A 21,876-nucleotide genomic window follows, 5' to 3' on the forward strand; every position below is an offset into this window, starting at 1 on the left:
GGGCACATTCGTTTTTCTCTGAAGTTCTGGCAAATTTCAGCAATGAAGACATCAGGACCTGGGCTTTTCCTAGGAACTATACTTTTAATACTGCCTCAATTTCATTGCCTATTATCAGACTACTCAGGGCTTTTATATCTTCTTAGTCCAACTTTGCTAAGTCATGTGTCTAGAAATTCATCCATTTCTCCTAGATTCTCCTTATTTCTTCCTGGACCTGCTGACTCTCCAGCTCTCTTTATCTCCCTGGACCCTGGCCTCATCCTTCATCAGACCAAGTCCATTGGTTGGTGCCTCTACTGCCCTGTGCCAAGAAGAAACAAAACACACAGCAGGCTTGGAGTTGCTGGGTGTCCACAGCCAAGGTGTGGAATCCACAGGTGGGGAACTGGCGTGGGAGCAAATGTGGCTTTCACCTTAGTGGTGTGTTCTGTCCATGGGCTGCATTTCTTTATGTTCTTTTTGTTATGGAGAGTTTTTATTTCTCCATCAATCTTTTAGGATAACTTTAGAGGCTATACTAATCTAAATTGGCAGACTTTATTTTTATTTTATTTATTTATATATTTTTTAAATTGGCAGACTTTATTTTTATTTTAATTATTTATATATTTTTTTGTACTGGGGATCGAACTCAGGTCCTGGCGTTTGCAAGGCAGCCAGTGAAACCACGGAGCTAAATCTCAAGCCCAGCAGTCTTTCTCTTAAAGGCTTGAAAAACTGCTGTCCTAGCCTTTAAGGTTGTGTTGAGAAATCTGGCAGGCTTGCCTTTGTAAGTTAATTGACACTTTTTGGGAATGGATTTTAGTATTCTTTGTTCTGGATTTCTGGGATTTTGATTGTAATGTCTTTCTTGTGGAAGGCTTCTTTTCGGATCATGCCTCTTTGGAGTTTCAAACACTTATCCTGGTTATCCATTTCAGTTTCTAGATTTGGAAAATTTTCTGCAAGGATTTTGGCCAATAACTTTTATACCTTTAGTTTCATTGCTTAGCTTTGCCTTTATTCCTATGATTCTTAGGTTAGTTGTTTTACTCATCTAGGAGCTCTTGAACCAACCTTTCCTAATTTCTTGTTGTTTTTGTAGCCTCAGAGTCTTGGGCCTACGGATTCAGAGTTGTACAGGGCTGAGTGTGTCTTTCTGCATGGAATTTGGGGTGGCAGGAGAGAGCTCACCCAGGCTCAGAGCTTGGTGGCATTTGGGGGGCAGTGGGAGAGGGCCTGCCCCCCCGCTGTTACACTCTCTTCTCCCCCTGGTCTCACGGTCACGGACAGGTCATGGACAGTGCGAGTCCTTGTGGTTCTGTCGCACAGATCCCTCCAGGGTTCCAGATCCCCAACCAGAGCGTTGCCCTTTGTCCTCTCTGTCCCTTGGCCTCTGTTGGGCTCCCTAGTCCTAACTCAGTCACTGCCCTTAGTGATTCTCTGACTTACACTTTCCTTCATCCCTCGGTCTGAGGAGGCCACCTCCCAGGGGGAGGAGAGTTGGGACAGGCTTGCTCTGGGCACTGGCTGCGGGGCTGACAGACACTGCTATACCTGCCTTCTTGGTGAGGGGAGGGGGACTGAAACTTTCCATGATAGTTTGTTCCTTGGACATGGGCTATAACCAGTGCAGTAATGGATAAGCAGCCTTGCTTCTTATTCTAAACAGCCCTGCTACTGGATTTCATCTGATGGGCTTCTGTGGACCTTGGTGAGAGTCTTCTGAGCATCTGATGAGCACTGCTGCCTCTAGCTCACCATAATCCCTGTTTCTGTTATAATTAATTTAATATAAATGTAGCCAGTGGCTATCATATTGCACAGCAAGTTTTCAACTGTAAACCTATAAAACAGCTGTTGCATTCTTGAATGTTCAGTGAAATAGTCTGCATCATATTTTCCAAAGATATTAAGGTTCTTTTTTTTTTTTTTGGTACCAGGGATTATCGTTTGTAATTTTGTTGTTTTTGTTTTTTTGGTACAAGGGCTTGTGCTTGCAAGGCAGGCAGCAGAACCGCTGAGCTAAATTCCCAGCCCACTTACTTTTAAGATAAAGCTCCTCTTAAGTTGTAGTTGTTAGCATGTTTGGTTTGTAGTGACTTCTAAACCAATCACCATTTAAAAAGTAACAGCAATGCTGGTGCAGTGATGCTTCCCTATAAACTGAGCACACTTTTAGGCAGAAGCAGGAAGATCACAAGTTCAAGCCTAGCTTAGGCAACTTAGCAATTTAGAAAGGACATGTTTCCAAATAAAAGAATACTTTTTTTTCTAGTACTGGGGATTGAACTCAAGAACTTGCACTTGTAAAGCAAGTGCACTGCCACTGAGCCAAATCCCTGTAATTTTTTAAAGGGCTCAGTGGAAAGGCCATGGGTTCAATCCCCAGTAACCTCCCCAGCAGGAGCACAAAAGCTATTAATGATCTTATATGTATCTCTCAGGGAGAAATGTCGCCAGAGTCCAGCCAAAAGATCCGACATTTGTGTGGACAAACTCAACGTCAAAGGATCACATGTGAAAATCAACAAAAAATAAATAGCCATGCTTTTGATTTGTTAAGTCTGGGTTGTTTTAACAGAGAAAGTAATGGTGCTGGGTGTTATATACATAAAATCTCTTGTTGTTAAATCAGTACTGTACTTTGCAACTTTCTTCTGTTATCTGAATGTTGTTGGAAGTTCTAGCTTTGTAGTCTTTCTACTTTAGGAATAAAACTTTGATTTTCAATGAAAGTCATATCCTGATTTTGCTTTCCAGATTACTTTTGTGTTAGCTCAATTTAACAATTCTTGTACATTTATAAAGATTAATTATAGAGCTGGTTCTATCATCTGTAGTTATGAGAAAGTAAATACATAAAATCTTAAAAATGATACAGTTTTCAACAACCTGTGTTAGATGGTACGAGCTGTGTGTGCGGCACACACTCACCACCCTCACTCTCCAGAAGGCAGAAGGAACACAATTTCAAAGTCAGCTTGGGCTACATGCAGAGGCCTTATTTCAGAAAAAAGCAAACCACTACAAAAACAAACAAAAAAGCCCCAGAAAAAGCAAACCAAACAAACAAAAAATTATTCTAACGTGATGTTAATAGAGGGTTAAATAGTTTCTATAAGATTTTATGCTGTTCTATAGCCAACTAGGTTGAAGTCTTAAAAATAATATATCAAATCTAATACTGTACTGTTATATAAGAAATTAGAAGTTATTTTGATAAAGCCAATAATCAAATAGTCTATTTTTAAAGAAAAAGTTTAAATTGCTAATATACACAAATTTTCTTGTTATAATTCTTTATACATTATTTTTTCTTTGATACTTTTTTTTTTTTTTTTTGGTATGGGGGATCGAGCTTGGATCCTTGTGCTTGCAAGGCAGGTGGTGGAACCACTGAGCTAATTTACAGGCCATTATATTACATTTTTAACATTCAAAAGAGTTTATATTCACTTTTCTCTTTAACTTCTTAAAGTACCGTGTTTCCGCTCTTTCCCACAAACAGGTGTAGTCTACACTGAGATTAACCTTTTAAGGTTGGAGAATCCTTGAAGCAACTCTGCTTTACCCTTTTTTGACATTTAGAAAAATGCATTTGTTAGTGTGAAGACTGGAATGATGATCGATGATCTTAAAATATGTTAGGCGGGTTATGTGTGTTTTTTAACAAAGTGTTTAATAATTCAATTTTTGCTCTTTTAATCGCACCATTTAAAAAATTCAACCTAGCTTTCATACTCATAAATTCACACATTAATTTATTTCTATAAAGGCTGGGGAAGAAATTTATAAGAATAAAAATATCAGAACTCTTACATCTATTGCTTAAGAGAAAAAAATCCAATATGTCATTCTGAGTAAGTTAGAAGTAAAATTATGTGATTGTGCTCATAACTCCTCTAATTTTCTATATTCTATGACAGATGATTTGCTATTCTGTGTTTTGTGCCTTTAGTCAGTGAAATAAGATGGAAATGTGTTAATTCATTTTGTAAGTGAAATTAATTGATGTGTATTAGTAAAAATTGTCATTTTATCTATAGATTTATATGTTAGTAATGTAATATATTGGGAAGTTGTCATAAGGTGTAAATTTTTTTTGTTTTTCGGGTTTTTTGTTTTGTTTTGGGAACTGGGGATGGAACTCAGGACCTGTGTTTGTGAGGCAGGCAAGGTGCCACTGGGATAAATACCGGCCCATAGGTGCAAGTTTTTTTTTGTTGTTTTTTTTTTTTGTCGTTGTTGTTGTTTGAGACATGTTCTCACTATTAGTTCAGACTGCCCTGGAACTCACTGTGTAGCCCAGGCTGGTCTGGAACTCACAGTGATCCTTCTGCCTCAGCCACCCAAATGCTAGGATTATAGGCGTGCGCCACACACTGCTGGCAGGTGGCAGAACCACTGAGCTAAATAACACTTTTGCATAAATTTATGTGATAGAGAAAAATATCAATAGATACTATATTCTCCTTTTGTCTAAATAATTAACATGATGGGCCAGGCATTTAGCTCAGAGGTTCCATCACCTGCCTCTCAAGTGAATGAATGATCCCGAGTTTGATCCCTGATATCCCTCCCCCAAAAAATTTTTTTACACTGATATATTTCCATAAAAATAATTATGTACCTGTAGCATAATGTAGATTTGAATCTAAATATAATCACTTATATACTTGAGACTGACCTGGAACTCACTATGTAGCCCAGGCTGGTCTGGAACTCACATCAATCCTCCTGTCTCAGCCTCCCAGAGTTCTGGGATTACAGGCGTGCACCACCACACCCAGGTATTTAACCATTATCATTTGAAACAAATATAAACTGATCTTCCTTTCTGTTTTAGTATTCACTTATTTTGTTTAGTGTGCATCATTTATTAAATATGTCCCATAATAGCCATAACACTACAGTACAATTTTATTTAAATTATCTTCTATTTAGAATGTACTAAAATTGTGTGCACTGAATGCCAGCTTAAATTGCTGGAAATGGACGTGGGTGTTGCCTCCAGCTTTTCCCTAAAATTGCTTCAATTTTATCCTGAAACAAGTGTTAACAGTAGCCATTTTCTTTAATTTGTGATAAATGATAACTTTCCCTTCAGCTGCATTAATGGAAATCCTTGCATTTCAAAGAGGTGATTACCCTCTGGGACCTTGCGCTTGTGAGGCAGGTGGCCGTACCCCTGAGCTCCATCCCCAGCCCTTCCTTTACCCGTATTCAGTTGTTCCTCTGTTATAGTGCAATGAAAAGAAAGACGCTCTGGTTCCTTAGGTGATAGATACAGAATTGTTTTAATTTTGATTTAGCCTTGAACCTTTGCAGTTATATCTCCTTTATCACTGGACAGAAGCACAAACGAGAATGTAAATATAAAATACCGTCTCTTTTACAAATGCTCTTATATTATTCTTTGAGAAGTTGAAAATTATAAAATGTAAGCGGGACATTCTACCAAAACTTTTGCCAGTTTGCCTCAAGACTGTCAAGATCATGAAATGCAGAAAACACTGAGACACCGTCGCAGACCAGAGAAGGCCGAGAGCCCCTGCCTGGCAGAGAAGGGCACTGCCTGGTTCCTGCCGGCCGGGCGCAGCTCCGCCACTCCTCCCGTGAGGTGTGACGTCTTTGTTTGCCGTCCTCCTCCCTCCCCACCCTTCCATCTCCCTCCTCCTCCTCCTCTCTCATCTTCCTTCCTTCCTTCCTTTCCTCATTTCCTTATTTCTTCTATACCTGCAGCATTTAGACGTCCAGTCTGAGATACACAGAATGCAAAAAAAAGAACTCGCTGCCATTCCGTTTATTATTTATGTATAACCTTAAATTAAAACCTCTTCCTGGTAATTAAAATTTCTATTATTCAGTAGTCTCTCTTTAGTAATCATTTTTGGGCTGGGGATTTAGCTAAGTGGTTCGGGCTCCTGCCTTGCAAGTGCAAGGACCTGAGTTCAATCCCCGGTACCAAAAAAAAAAAAAGAAAAGAAAAGAAAAGAAAATCTTGAGTATAGGTGAAGCTCCTTACACATGTGAAATTATGCTGATATTGTCTTCCTTTTCTTCTCTAAGGTGAACTCATTAAACTAACGGATATAAAGGACTTCCCCTTACCCCTCTGGCTGATATTTATCATCTGTGTTGGCTATTACGTTGTGGTGTTCCCTTTCATTGGACTTGGGAAGTAAGTATTTTCTGGCATTCCACTTTCTTGACTAAATGATGAGAGCTCAATCACATAAATGAAAGTTTTGGGTTTTTTTAGAACCAGGGATCGAATTTGGGTCCTTGTGCTTGAGGGGCAGGCGCTGGAACCACTGAGCTAAATCCCCAGCCCTTGACAGTTTTTTTTTTTTTTAAAGCAGTGCATCTTTCTTGTCTGGTTATAGTTTATATTTATATAGGAATTATTTTATATTATGGAATACAGTGGATTTTTTTAGCTTAAGTTTTACTATTGCTTTGATACTTTTATTTTTTGAAGAAATAATTCATAAGAGTTTTTGATTCTGGACTAGTATTCTTTTTATTTCCTCTGTATTCTTTGGTGAGGAGGCTTCTTACTGCAAATGGAAACCACATGTTGGCGCACTGTGACTAGTTGCATCTCCCTTTGAAAACTGGAACTGCAATTCTGCCACACTTAAGTTCAGGGTTCAATGCAAATTCTTTGCTTTTTCTTCTACTTCTCTCTCTGTTTTCTTTAGCAGTGGCTTAAATAGTAGTATGTGAGTGCAAGTGCATTTGTGGGGATGTAAGTGTATAATCTTTAAATTTATGGTGTCATTTTTTGTAATTTGAGACAAGAATTGTATTTATTATTTAGCAAAGAGCCTTTCTGGTACTGCTTTCACCAAAAAAGCAGTCTTAATTCCATGCAGTAGTAAATTTGGTTTTCTGAAAAATTGTGGGTACTGTTTCTATGTAAAAGGGAGGAATGGGCATCATGTTTGAGTCAGTGAAATATTTATATAAATTATACTTTAGTAGACTGCTTGAATACCAAATAAGGTGGGAAAACAGTATCAAAAAAGAAAAGTTTATTTAACTCAGGTTACTTTTATTCATTTTTAGTTGGCATTTATTTTCTAAAAACAGTATTTTTTCTAATGTATTCACTTTTCTTTTTACTTTTAGAATTTTCTTTATAGAGAAATTTGGATTTTCCTCCCAGGCAGCAAGTTTAATTAACAGGTATTTCTTTAATTCTGCAAGTTCTTATTGCAGTTTGAATCATGAGTCTTTATAAACAAATGTTGTAAGAGGCAGAAAGACAGATGTGTGTGAGCCCAGTGTTCAGGGTGAAACCAGGACTCTACAGTATCGGTACTTGACTCTTGAGTGTCCATGTTTGTATTAATGGAAAACATGAAGTCTTGGGCTACTTTTTATATTTTATTTTCTGATTATCATTTAGAAGAATGTTTAAGTTAGGGCTTGCTTTGCTTAATGTTTTCAGGAACTTGCTTGATATTTATTTCTAGCAGCCTTGCTTTTCAGTAACTGTCACGCATATTTTCTGGGCAGTATTGTATATGTCATATCAGCTCCTATGTCCCCAATATTTGGGCTCTTGGTGGACAAAACGGGGAAGAACATCATCTGGGTTCTGTGTGCAGTAACCACCACTCTGGTGTCCCACATGATGCTGGCCTTCACAATGTGGAACCCTTGGATTGCAATGGTAATGCCTGTCGTGACACCCGAGGGGTCAGGGCTTCAGCAAGGACTCTGTCAAGTCCGTTGTCAGGAGGCATGGTCATTAAATTCAGGTGGCAGTGCTTTGACAGCGGGGAAACAGGGAGTCCTCTGACATTCTTGGACACGCCCTGCCGGCAGCAGCATTGTTCAGGAAATGCCCAGGGACCCCAGCCAGGGCTTCCTCAGCATCTGTTCTTAAGTCAAACAGGAAGTGCACAAGCAGAACCACCTCCAATCGCAGGCTAAATAGATTACACAGGACAACACCAAAGCCCTAAGGACCTTGGCACTGCAGTGGACAGCACATGGGTGTGACACACCAACGCCAGCAAGGCCACCTCCAAACAGCTCCCCTGGCATGGGAGTGTGTTTAGACAGCACAACATGGCAGCTCAGCCTGGTGTCAGTCCCTATGCATGTGTCCCACCCTTCCAGATGCACACAGCAGAGCACTTGCATGGGGCAGGAAGTGAGGGTCTGATGACGCCTCACCCCCCAGGCAGCACGGGCCCGTCTCCTCACTCGCCTTTCCTTGCCTGTACTTGTGGCTCAGGTCTCCATCCTTGTGTCCTCCCAGAGGGACCACTGCCCTGCCTGGGGCTCATGCGCCTGCTACCCTCAAACCACTGTCCTCCCCGGAACACTTGATCACACGTGCACACTCGCACACACCCTGCTTGCAGGGAACACAGCCATCGTTTGAAGTGTGGGGCCCTTGTGGGAGCTGGGTGGTGACAGCTGAGTGACTGCAGTGCCCAGGGATGGTGCTGGGCTTCGGGACCTGTCCATCTGCCTCCCTCCCTCCCTCTGCAAGGTGGGGAGACTCCAATACTGAGAGTAGCTCTGTCAGACACATGAGCCGTAGCCAGGCGGAGTCACAACCAGCACCAGGGCAAAGCCCCAGTCTGCCGCCTGCAGCCTGCCGAGCCTCAGACTATGTGTGGCACTGCTGTGTCACCACGGCCAGGCGCAACCCCAACACGAGGACCTGGACCAGACAGCCCAGCTCTGCCCTCCCTGGGAAGCCTTGTCTCCTCTGTGTCTCCCCTGGAGATAGTGACTGCTTGAAGCTGGGTCCCCAGACCCTCGCCCTCGTGTCCTAGAGCTGGCCGAGTATGCGCAGCAGGTACATGCTGGATTAAGTTGGTAACAGGTAGTGCTGACAGTGACCGAACTGACCAAACAGAGCAGAGGAGTGTCCCCCCACCCTCTCCCCACCAAGGGTCACTGTGGTAAGTAAACAATGACAGTTGCTACTGTAATCCCCCAAGTGTTCTGTGCCTTCCTGTAGAGGCCCTGGGACTGGCCGGGTAGTGACAAAGCCGACCTCCAACCACATAGGCAGCCACTGGCCAAGGAGCCACATCTCCCAACCCTTGACATGACACCCATCGGTGAGGGCGAGACCTGGAGGGCCCAGGACACTGCACACCAGGCACACTACACATGCAGAGTCCTCGGGAAGGAGCAGTGAGAGCCTCTGAGTGGAAGTGCCTGGCAGGGCATCTGCATGGTGCCCGGCTGTGACACTCTTCTGTCAGGCGCCTGGGCAGCACTGATTTAGACCAGGAGGGAAAGGACAGGATCGGAAGGTTTCCTACCAGGCTACGTTGCCAGGTGCCGCACTCCCAAGGTAACACAGCAGTTCCAGGGTCTACATGGTGCTGACGTCTGCCCCCAGGACTTTAACAGCACAGCCTGGGAGCGCAGCTAGCACACAGGGCTTGCCAGGCCAGCAGAAAATGTTTTCTCAAAGTTGATGTCCTCGCATCCTTCAGCAGTGCTTCAAACACAGGATCAAGGGCTGGGGATTTAGGTCAGTGGTTCTGCTGCCTGCTTCGTAAGCACAAGGTCCCACCTTCAATTCCCTGTACAAAAAAAAAAACCCAAAACAAAACCAGGAGCAAAATGGAGGCCGCTAAGGCAGCCCCTAGGCCCTGGCTGACATCTGAGGAGGTGCTGCAGGCTGAAGCCCATGAGACCCCTCTGCACTGACCCCAGCTGGCTTCGGCTCTGGCCGCAGACCCCTGGCGTCATTTCTTGCAGGTGATTTGAGGGTCCCGGCATCCTCAAGGAACCCCAAAAGCCATTGTGTGGATTGAGAGAATAAACTCACACGGGAAGGACAAGAACATGTAGGCTCCAGACAAACCCTAGCTATGACAGAGCTTTAAAAATCAAGGTTTAGGACTAGAGGTACAGCTCAGCACGGAGGGCCTGCCTTAGTGGTGTGTGGGCCTGAGTCGAACCCCCAGCACCCAGCACCACACACATGGGAGCTCTACATAATCAGATGTAACATTAAATTTCTATCTAAACCCCTTCAAACTTGCATTTCATTTAGTTTCAAATGCAAATGTGCTCAACCTCTTCCTTCCCCTTTAAAGGGGACCCTATTGAACAGGTTTCAAAATGAAATCATCAACAAGGTCTGAAATGAAAAACAGAACATAGCCTTTTTATTTTTGATAAAATTGCCCAGAGCAGCTTCAAACTTCTGAGCCTCCAGCCTCAGCCTCCTGAGAATATGGGATTACAGGAGTGCACCAACCCTGGCCTAACAGACAGGTACTGTGTTAAAAAGAAAAAGCACTTCATGAATAGTATATCTTACACAGAAACTTAAAAGGGGGCATACACAGTACTACAAAAATGAAGACCTTACATTACATTTGAGAACACACCACTCATTATTATTAGAACCATATATATCATTTATCTCTATTCCCCAAAACCTTGATTTGTGAGCATAATTCATTTCAGAAACACACTGGCAATCCAAAGTACTTGTCTATCAATGTGAGTTTCCCCATAAGAAATAACAGAAACTCAGATGGTTCATTCCACAACCCCAAAAATTTACATTAAAATTATAATAGAGTAATATAATACAAATAATAAAGAAAAATAAACACACTGACCTGCACTTACCTTTAAAACCTCGTGGCTTGTGTGAGGGAGTCAAGGGGGAGGAAGGCTGTTGTACAGGATGCTTTCACTGTCACTAAAACAATCACTGCTGTCTACTGGCTCCACGGAATCTTTTTCTATTTGTGCCACTTTACCAAGGAATCTGTCTAGTGACACTTGCTTTTGCCTCCCTTTGAGGATTTTGCAGAAATGAGACACTGCATTGTCATTAAACAGATTCATCGCTCAAGTCAGTGGCATAGCTAAAATTTACAACTCACTGTCGCAGCCAAGTGCCCCAGCTGTGAGGCACTGCTGAGCTTTACAGCTCAGTGCATCAGCTCTGGAACACAGTGTTGTACCCAAGTCACGAAATCCCCAAGAAGACCACCAAGGAATCTCTTCTGATGCAATCACATGAGGAGTTTATTGCAAGCTTGAGCCTGGACCTCCAGTGGCACCGTCACAGCAGCTTCAAACTGAAGGTCCTGATCCACTTTCAAAGCATGGTGTGATATAGGGTTGGGGAGTGATACTATTTTTAACTTTTCATTACTAAGGGTTATTATTGGGATACTTACGGGAATAGGAGGATGGAAACAGGAAATACCTAATACCCACGAGATCAGCAGGGCCCACTGTGTTCTTTGTTTTCAAAGAACACCCTATATGATTACACAATTAGGCAAACTCTCTATATTCAGCAAAGGATATAATATCTTTAACTTACTCATTACTAAGCAACTATCGGGGAGGAGATAAGTTCACAAGAAGAACAGCTAGCTGACTCTTGAATCAGAAAAGAGGAACAGAAAAACAGGGAGGAGGTTGTTATAGCCCTCTGCCCAGAAAACTTGATCTTTACATTCTGAACAAAGGGCAAAGAGGGAGACCACCTTGATCAGGAAACTTGGTTCCTACATTCCCTTCTCAAGGACCTTAGGGACCCAATCTTGGGACATAGGGGCGTCATCCTAAGCTGCTTCCTGCTGGAAGGGGGCGATGTGGAACCTAAAAAATGGGGAAAGGGTCCTCTAGGTCTTCAAGACCGGGGTCGGGTCCTGTGTTGTTTGTGCCAGAGGTAGTTTCGTTGTGCCTCGAATTCTTCTACTTTGGATCTGGGGCCCCGTAGGAGCTCTTTGTTGCTAATTCTTTGAGAGGTCTAAGGGAGGTAAGAGGAACATATCTATTAGATGGGCAGCATTTCCACCAGTGTCCTTCAGCTTCTTTCAGGTATCTAGGCCTTAGGTCCCCGCAACTGTATTCTATACAATCTCTGATTTTTTAAATTTAGGGGAGTCAGTTCTAATGACTTGAGGAAAACTGCAACCCAATAGATCCAATAGGAATTTTCTTGATAAGCTATGGTAGATAAATAAGGCTTGGGACAGGGTATAGGGAAAGTAGGGTAACGGCAGAAAAGATGTACTAAAAATGTTATAGCTCTATCTATTGGGAACCAACCATGCCAGAGGCTCCCCATTAACCAGCTTGGTCTCAAATCCCCCTTCAAATTTATTTTTAAGCTATGTGTTGTACAATATCCCATGACAAAAGCTGTGTCTCTTATTCTGATTGACTCTTTTACCCTCTCCCCCGACCACCACCAAACTTTGGTGGCACAATAAAGACAAGATTTTTGAAGATATAGAATTGAGTGCCATTCCAGAGCCGCTGGTGGGATCCATTTCTTTCCGATGGTCTCAAAGAACTTGTCTACCTTTAGAGTGCTTGGGCTAAATGCACATCCGGCCCTTAAAAAGAAAAAGAGGATTAGACAGAAAGGGGACATTATAATTTTTCCTTGACACTTGAGATTTCATCTTCAGGAGGTAGCTGATATTGTTGTCCAATATCACCAATTGTACAGAACTTATTTTCTGCCTAACAAAAGCAATCAATTTATTAATTATACAAGGTCCTATTATAAGCAGAATTAAACTTAAAATCAAGGGTCCAGCTAGGGCTGAAAGTAAAGAAGTTAGCCAGGGGGATGAAGTGCACCAACTCTCAAACCACCCTTGGTTTTGTATTTTCTTTTTTCTTTTTTTTTTAGTCCTTTTCTAACTTTAGCCATAGAATCTTTATTTTTGAATGATCAGTATAACAACAACATTTTTTTCTCAAGGCAGCACATATGCCTCCCTGCTGTTGGAAGATTAGATCCATCCCTCTTTTAAGTTGCAGAGTCACTTCAGCAAGGGAGCCTAAAGACTCTTGTAATTTAGTGATCAATTGCTATCTGCAGGCCACTGTATTGCTGATGTTGTGTAATGAGGGCGGCAGCTCCAGTACTAGCCCCGCAATACCCATTTTCAATAATACTGTCAAGGTCACAGCCACTACTGGGGTCTCTTTTTAAATTTTTAACATCAATTCAGTCTCCTGGTTTTAATTTACCCTTGAGTATTTTGAAATATTTGCCCAATTTTAACAGCTGTGATCTTATACTGGATAAGCCCAGTTGAGATAATTTCATGAAATTTCAAGATACAGGGTGGCCTTTTAAACAAGACCTCACATGAGGAGAACCCAGTATGACTTGGATAATTCTTAAAGAAGGCCAAAGGGAGCAGATCAATTCATTTTTTAACCTTATAAGGTCTCTGAGGTCAATAAGCAGTGTAACAGTTTAGCTAGATCTTGTATTACCTCTGTTTATAAATGCTTGGCCCATTGTCATTGTCTATGGAGAGAGGCAGACCAAACCTTTTTTTGTTTTTCCCCCCTTGCATATTCTCTGAACCCCTCTTTGTTTTTTATAGGGAAGGCCTCAGGCCATCTAAAAACATATAGACCCATATTAACACATTTATAACCTTTACAGGGGGTGGGTATGATCATTTAAAGTTTCTGTTTAGTTATCTTTTTGACTTATCTGTTTACCTTAGCATTGCCATTGGCTATTGCATCTTTTCTTTCTTGAATTATTATAGCTACTTTGTCAGATTTCTACATTGCCTTAAACAACTACATTATATCTTGTTTATTTTTAATAAGTTTGCCCTCTGCTGTGAGAAAACCATACCCTTGTAGACTGTGTCACAGACATAACAAGTGGCAAACAGGAATCTGTATAAACATTTACCTTCTTTTATTTTGCCCAATGGAGAGCCTGTATGAGTGCCCATAGCTCTGCTCAGTGCACTGAACATTTAGTGGGGAGGGGTCCTGTTTGGACCATTTCATCTTGAGTCATCTCTGCACAGCCAGCATAGCACATCCCATTTTCCATGAAGCTGTTCTCATCCTTGAATGGGACGAAATCAGCCTCAGGCAGTGGGTCTTTCTGCAGATCTGAACGACTGGAGAACAATTCGTCAGTGCCCCTGAGGCAGTTGTGGTCAGAGGGCCAGGTTCCAAGGGCAAAAGGCAGCAGAGTTTAAGGTTTCAACTGGAGCAAAATATAGGCAGGGATTCTCACAGATAAGGGCCTGATATTATGTGACTCTATTATTTAAGAGCCATCAGTGTCTTGTTATTTAATAGTTTTAAAAGGCATGGGGAAACCGAACAATTTACTTTTGTCTAATGCTACCTGGTCAGCTTTCTTAATTAGCATTATTATAGCTGTCAGGGCTTTATAAACAAGGGTATTATCTCTTTACAGCTGGATCTAAATTTTAAAATAAATACATCACTGTCTAATTTTATGGGCCTATTATTTTAATGAGTACCCCCCTAAAGCAATATGATTTCTTTTCAGTCAGGTACAAACTAAAAGGCTGGGTCACATTTAGGATTCTTGATACAGGGGGCAGCAGAAAGAGTTAATTTTAGCTGTTTAAATGCTGACTCTTGTTTTTTTACCTTATAATAATCACTGTCTTCCTGGGCCCCTTAAAGATTAGAATCTAGATCCTGTAAAAACCTTTTATTTTAAATTTTTTTTCATTTGCTTTTAAATCTTTTTATCTCTAAGAAACATAAACTTTGTATCTTGTGCCTCCTCAAGCAGCATCAGTAATTTAATGCCATTTTATATTTATTTAGTACATCCAAAAATTAATAATCATCATTTTATATATGACCTTATAGCCTTTAATCTAAATAGGTATCAAAAGCATTTTAATAGAACCTTTTAATAACAATTTTTTAAAGAAATCTTATTTTGAAAATAAGCACAATAAACATATCATATTTAGAATCTAACCTTCTGATGATAACCAATATAAACATTTTATAACAACATATTTAGCCATATTGAGGACATATCTTTTCAGAGGACTATGAAAATTGAGGCTTTCATTAGTGAACAAAGACCAGAATAAAAATTTTTTAAGCAGCTATCCTTTTACTATTAACAGGAGTCTATCTAGACCTGAGTTTCTATTTATCTTGACAGAATTTTAACTCATAAAACCAGGTTATAAAAATTAACAAATTATTAATATCTTTATCATCATTTTAATCAAATATAATTGGACAAACACTCTTTGAACAATTGTACAGACACACAAACTTATAAAACAATGTGAAACTATAATACGCTCAAATATATTTGGCCAATTGAATTATAAGGCTGGTGGCAGCACCATTAAGCTAAATAAATCTCTAACCCTAAAACCTCTTTTAATTAAAACTAATCAAAACTTTTGTAAATCAACTAATAGATCTCATAGAATTAAAATCAAAAGGCATGAAAGCTCTTCATTACTATAAAAATAAACCTTCTGTAACAAACTTGAAACCAACGTCTTGTGTATCTCTCTCTTTATATCTTTTTAACAAGACAAACATACAAAAACCTTTTATATCAAAAGTATATCTCTCTTACTTTTAGCCTTAATATATTTTTTTGTCATCTCAGTCACTATTAACCTTTTATAACAAACTTCAGCCTTTAAAATCTTAAAGCATCTTTTTTTTTCCTGTTCTCAGATTGTTACATCTTAAAATTTGACTGGCTGTCAATAGAACAATATTAACCTTGAATTTTTATCAACAGAGTACAGAAAAGAACAAGTTAACCCTATAATTACAATTCAAGAATTTGCAATACACAAGAAGTGTTTAAAACACACCAAATTAAACTTAATTCAAATTGAAACAGATACATTTATCAAATACTTCAGAATTTTTTATCTATTTATAATCCATCAAAGGTTTAATTTTTTCATTTTAATACTTTTTAATCTGAGTGCAAGCCCTGTTTTATTTTATGAGTCTCATCACATGTTTTATTATTTGCACCAATTGTTTTAAGACAAACTAAATAGTTCTCAATAGCAACCACGGGGCAAAAGCTCAAGCACCTCCTAGAGCACACAAGGCTGTAAGTTGTCAAAGTCTTAGACAAACAAAGGCAGATTAAGATTACTCTTTTTTTTTTTTTCCTGGGGGCCAAGTCTGGCTTAGCTGAGACCATAATAATTTCCAAACTTTTTAAAGCATCTTTGGTTGCAATTTTTATCTTATAGTCTCCCACAAAATTTTTATCAGAATTCTGAATTATGCACTTAGGAACAGTTGGTTTAATATTAACATTTTCCATGACTATTAGATATTCTTTTGTCCAGTGACACAAGACAAACAAAGGGTGGGGTGCCATTTGCCAGTCTGGCTCTGCACTTTCTTTTTAAGCACAGCCACAGACTCAAAGGACCTACCCACGCCTTTGTTTTGGTGCACAGATGAGGCTACTGATGACTTTCATAGCTCGTTCTATTCACTCTCCCAACCAAGTCTCTTTCATATACACAGTTACACAAGAGGTTAAACATTTCTTCCTTGGGGCCCCTTCTAAAGACAAACTAGGGAGCAACCCAGGGGATCTCACCATTTAGAAGATTACAGTCATTCGCCTTTTCTTTTTTGCTACCGGTGAGCTGGCCTCCGCGTCCTAGAAAAGGAACACAGGAAATCCCAGGGGCATGCCTTTTTCCTTTTCAAGGAGGCGGGAAGTCACTCTTTCTGGTTGGACTCGGGTCTAGGTCCAATACAGGGTGTGTCAGTTAGTCCCTTCTTTCCCACTGGAGAATTTCACTCTGTATTCATCTTTCTGCTCAGGGAAAAAGTCAATTTAAAATTAGTGAGAAAGCAATCCAGTGGGGTGTTTTTGGAGCTGGATCTTCAGAATTTTCCTTCTTTTTTTGGTAACCAATATTGGCTCCGGCCGCTGTGGGTGAGGGCAAAGTTTTAGCTCAAGAGGTGGGTTATTTGTCAAATCTTGCCAAATGACGATGTAAGGGGTTTGGTCACCATGGCTCTGAAAAACAATTTTCTTTACCTTTTTAACAATTTTAAAATCTAAAGTGCCACCTAGTGGCCATCCAATTCCAAAAGTAGGCCACATTCAGGATCACACATAGTTTGATATTTTCCTTTCCTTACTTCTACAGACAAATCATGGGTTCGTGCCTTTACTTCTTTAAAATGTTCAATCATTAAAGAAAGGGGAGTAGCCTGGGACTGTCCCATTTTACCAACGTCTGTCACAGTCGACATGAACAAAAACACCAAAAACAAGAGATTGCAATACACACAAAACAGATCAAAAAAGGAAAACAAAAAACCAAGGTGATGGTGTTCCAACACCAGCGCGGGAGCGACCCACTTCACCTCCTCCCAGAAGAGAATTTTCTGAGAGAGACTTTAACCCTCCAGGGGACTTGAACCCCTATTCAGAGGGACTGTAACTCTCTGGGGGACTCTAACCCCCTTTTCAGGGACTGGAATGTCTTTCAAGGCCCTGGCCAGTCAGGCATCGTATAGACGCGTCCACCCATGACCCACTTTCGGCTATCCAAAATGCCTCGTGAGACCCAAAACACAAAAGAGACAATAAAAGACAGACTTACATGTGATCTCCTCCAGAGAGTCTTGGGTCAGTTGGGGATCCCGGACGAGCCCCCAAATGTTGTACCCAAGCTGTGAAATCCCCAAGAAGACCACCAAGGAATCTCTTCTGATGAAATCACATGAGTTTATTGCAAGCTCGAGCCTGGACCTCCAGTGGCACCGTCACAGCGGCTTCAAACTGAAGGCCCCGACCCACTTTCAAACCATGGTGTGATATAGGGTTGGGGAGCGATGCTATTTTTAACTTTTCATTACTAAAGGTTGTAACTGGGGTACTTACAGGAATAGGAGGATGGAAACAGGAAATACCTAATATCCACGAGGAGATCAGCGGGGGCCACTACGTTCTTTGTTTTCAAAGAACACCCTATATGATTACACAATTAGGCAAACTCTCTATATTCAGCAAAGGATATAATATCTTTAACTTACTCATTACTAAGCAACTATCAGGGAGGAGGTAAGTTCACAAGAACAGCTGATTCTTGAGTCAGAAAGAGAATAGCTGACTCTTGAATCAGAAAAGAGGAACAGAAAAACAGGGAGGAGGTTGTTATAGCACTCTGCCCAGAAAACTTGATCTTTACATTCTGAACAAAGGGGAAAGAGGGAGACCACCTCAATCAGAAAACTTGGTTCCTATAAGCAGTTCTCATAATTTGAAGGTTCAGGAAACTGCTGGTAAGTGGAAGAGGTGGGAAAAAGCCTTTATTCACTGGCAAGTCCCAGTGGGCTCAGAGGATTCTGAGCACTCTACCAGGAATGAGAGCCTCACTCTATAGGGAGCTGCAGGGTAGGTAAACATGCTTAATTAAGCGGGGCTGTGGTGGGGGGGGTGGAGTTCAAGAACTTTCCAGAAGCAGAGGGGCTGTTAGAGAACGTTCCTGGGGCGGGGGCGGGGGGAGCTGAACAGAGCCTTCTTGTGAGGGGACAGAGCTTAACAGAACATCCCTGAAAGGTCACAAAGTTCAAACAGCCACAAACCATTTTGACACATTGGTTTGGGTAGGAGCCCAGCAGCACAAAGTTATATTTTGAAAACAAAACACTTTGTGGGAAAAGAAAATGGAGGCAAGGCCAGGGCCTGTGTGATTGTATAGCACTTCTCTAACAATTGTCTTTGGGGGGAAATAATTATGATAGATATCTTCCTGTCAGCTGCGCAGGCATTACTGTGCCATGACATATTTCCTAAACAGAGCATTGCATTACTCTAATGTCAATGAAGTTGTAGCATCACTCTGAAACCAGCAAGAATTTAAAGCAAAAGGACTTGGATATGTTGAATGCAGACACCGTGAGAGTTCTAAAACAAAAGGTATAGCAGAAAGGAAAAGGATGCTGGAGCATCATATGGATTGATTTTCATTTCTAAATACTTGTGTCAATCTCCACAACCCACACAAGCAAGAAATTTTCAAGCCTTTTCTGTTACAAACAAAAGGTCCTAATGGTCACGAGTGAGGGGGCCCTGTGGGTGTGGCCAGCTCTGCGTTGGCCCGTTGGGTCTGTGACATCACAGGAGGCTGTGTGAGATCATGGCAGTTATATAAGGCCATGGCTCAGGTGGGTCTGTTGTGGGTGGACGGAGATTATTGAGAGTTGGGTAGAGATTGTTATTGGAGATTTGGTGATTGATTTGGTGCTATGGGGAGTGTAGGATGTCATTACACTGTGCCAAGCAGTGTTCCTGGTGAGTGTAATGAGGGAACATCCTGGCTGGGACTCACGACCAGCTGGTACAGTTACAGACTACAAAATAACTATGATGTGCTGGGCCTCATGGAAAAAGGAAGCTTTAGCAAGGTGTTCTTGGTGTGACATCATGGCACACGGAAGTCCACCTCTACGAAATCATTCAAAAAAGCAGAGGAGCAAGCAGCCTACATTACGATGGAGGCTGGGATACTGAAGGACCTTCAACACCCTAACATCACACAGTTGCTGAAGGTTATAGAAACTAAGGACAAAGAATACCTGGTCCTGGATTATGTGATGGGGCTCAATCTGGGGCAAGAGATCTTCCAGAGCAAGAGCCAGAGGCTGCAGAAGGATGCCTGGAGGACTTTCCAAGACATCCTGAGAGCAGTGGATTATTTCCACGAGCAGGGCATTGTACATGGGGACCTCAAGCCCCAAAATGTTTTGATCGACACCCAAGGCCATGCTAAGGTATGCTTTGGCTTCGGGTTCCGGTTCCTGCCCGGGCAGGAGGTGACTGCGGTTGGTGGCACACCAGCGTACTATGCCCCAGAAAGAATCTTGTACCAGACGTATGAAGGCCCTCCCCTGGGTATCTGGGCCCTTGAGTGATATTATACGAGATGGTTACTGGGGATCATCTCTTTCATGGGGGTAAATCCCAGATAATATCCTTCATGGGATGGTCTCTTACCCCAACTTCATCTCCAACAATGCCAAAAATCTCAACAAAATCCTAAACCACGACCCCATGATGCAACCAATTGTGCAGAACTTGCTGAAGCACCGGTGGATCCAGGGTGTCCAGCCCCCCAGTCCTCCGGAGCCGCTCGCTGTGCCCACAAAGAGGGTAATCCTCAGCTGTATGGCTGGGATGGGTTTCAACCCGTTAGTGGACACCCTGAGGAGGAAGAAGTATAATCATGAGATGGCAACTTTCCTGTTGCTGCAGAGCCAGGCCTTCAGCATCCGGGTGAAGCCAGTGCATAAGGCTGCAGAGAAAACATCATGGTGCCTGACAAGTACTGCACTGTCACCTCACATCCCCTAGAGGAGGGCCAGTGAGCCTGTCCCCTGCACTGGCCGCTTATGCCCCAGAATGGAGCCCCGAGAAGAAGAGGGTGGCAGAGGCTCCTAGCCACCCATGACCATCCAGAGGACCCCAACTCCCAGTGTGTCCCCACAGCCTGGCCCTGCTGCTCACTCCCAGCCTGGCCCTGCAGCTCCCAGCCTGTCCCTGTCATGCCCATTGTCCTGCCAGCCAGGCCATGGAGCTCCCCACTCTAGCTCCGGAACCAACTCTGCCCCTGCCAACAGTGGGCATCGATACTGGAAGGCTCTCAAGAGGAGCATCACAGGCTGCCTACCGGCCCTTTGCTGCTGCTGCTACCTGCCACCCTGTGGGCACTGCCGACACAAGGCAGCCCCAATGTAAGTAGCACCCAGCAGAGTCCCAGACAACCCTCAATCCTAAAGGAGGCTGGGTGGTCCGGGTGCTTTCTGAGTGAGCTGTATCCTGATGATGTCACCTCTCATGGTCAGGGTAGAACTCGAGTGAGGCGGAGAGGGGAGAGGGATGGAGGAGTCGTGGCCTGAGGGAAGAGTCTCAGATGGACATGAGGACTTGCTGTCGGGTCTACTGTAGCGTAGGGTGGTGGTGACCAAAGCCAATAATGCCTGGTGTATTTCAGTGTCCATTTCATATGTGTCCTTGTCATCTTAGTACAGAGCCATGAGGGCAGCTCCGTGGACGTGGACGTCCTCCCCATGGCAGACCAGCCACATGGGAGGAAGCCACAGTGAATCACCCTGCAGCCCCGTCTAGGGAGCTAGAGGGAAAGGGTGTCCAGGACACCTGTGTTTCCTGGGGAGGGAGGAGGGTGCACAGCACGGAAGGCTGTGCTTGAGTCAAGAGCTAGGATTCGGTGGGAGGAAGACGGAGGAGCAGCAGGAGGGGTCTCCCTGACTTGTGTGCCATTGCCGGAGGGAGGCTGCCCTAAGAGCAGGGAGTACCCAGCACCTTGGAGCCCTCAGCCCACAGCCTCCTGACTGGGTGCAGGTAGATGTGGGGCTGGGTGAGGGTGGGGTTAGTTGAGCAGAGCCGTGATTTATCCCGCCATCCTCTGTGGTACGGAGCTTCTCTCTGCTCACCTCCTCACATGTCCCTGTGTGAGGGTTTCCACCAAGGATCCGCAGAGGCGTTGCTGGCAGGACGGTGAGCCCAGGTGAAGAGAGGCAGCCCTGTCTGTTCTGAGGACTGGGACACTGCTGTTCCCCTGGCCACCATGTAGAAGCCTAGACTCAGCTGTGCTGTGAGCAGCCCAGGAGTACAGAGGCCACACTGACCCTCCGCCTGCTGATTGCACGATGGGAGCCACCCCAGCCCAGTCACCAGAGAGGTGTGTGGCGGCATCTCTACATCATCCCAGTGTCAGCCACAGAGCATCCTGGCCCAGAAGTCAGCACAGCTGAGTCCTGAGGACCAGGGCCATGCCTCAGCCAAAGTGGACCTGGCCTAGGCTCTGAGCCCCATAGCTAACATCTCTGTGGCCTCCCTGCCTCCTCCTCGGTCATCCAGGATGCAGTCGCCCCAGCCCAAGGCAGTCTGCTTTCAGATGTCTCTCCAACTCAGCCAGTCTTTTCCCCATGCGCCATCAGCACTGTGGAGCAGATCTGTTCACGGCACGGATGCTGGAGACACTCAGGGCCAAGGACAGTGGTGCGGGCACTGCAGACACCAGAGGTGCGGGACCAACGCTGAGGGCTTCTGCGTGAGAGCAA

The 21,876-nt window shown here is 43.1% G+C and overlaps 2 protein-coding genes and 1 pseudogene across 2 annotated transcripts in view; all 3 read left to right on the forward strand.

Moving 5' to 3' along the window:
- The window catches only part of LOC117284490, a 15,983-nt gene extending 12,351 nt beyond the window's left edge, over positions 1–3,632 (forward strand). Inside the window, exons 3-4 of the mRNA XM_033759680.1 lie at positions 195–380; positions 3,494–3,632. Of these exons, the coding sequence (XP_033615571.1) occupies positions 195–380; positions 3,494–3,509 (202 nt within the window). The 3' untranslated portion in view covers positions 3,510–3,632. The remainder of the gene's footprint in view (positions 1–194; positions 381–3,493) is intronic.
- A 1,854-nt stretch (positions 3,633–5,486) lies between these two features.
- Positions 5,487–21,876, forward strand: part of LOC104861671 — a 38,272-nt pseudogene continuing 21,882 nt past the window's right edge.
- On the forward strand, positions 18,330–21,605 carry LOC104861652 (sperm motility kinase Z-like). The gene has a single exon (XM_033759550.1). It carries the CDS (start codon positions 19,288–19,290, stop codon positions 19,705–19,707), a length of 420 nt encoding a protein of 139 aa, XP_033615441.1. The 5' UTR covers positions 18,330–19,287; the 3' UTR covers positions 19,708–21,605.

Source organism: Fukomys damarensis, unplaced genomic scaffold (assembly GCF_012274545.1).
Source record: "Fukomys damarensis isolate Sample0158 unplaced genomic scaffold, DMR_v1.0_HiC HiC_scaffold_37, whole genome shotgun sequence".
NCBI classification, from domain to species: Eukaryota; Metazoa; Chordata; class Mammalia; order Rodentia; family Bathyergidae; genus Fukomys; species Fukomys damarensis.

Bases quoted from the DNA above. Each gene is read 5' to 3' on its own strand.
- LOC104861652 (XM_033759550.1), top strand. From the start codon at position 19,288: ATGGAGGCTGGGATACTGAAGGACCTTCAACACCCTAACATCACACAG.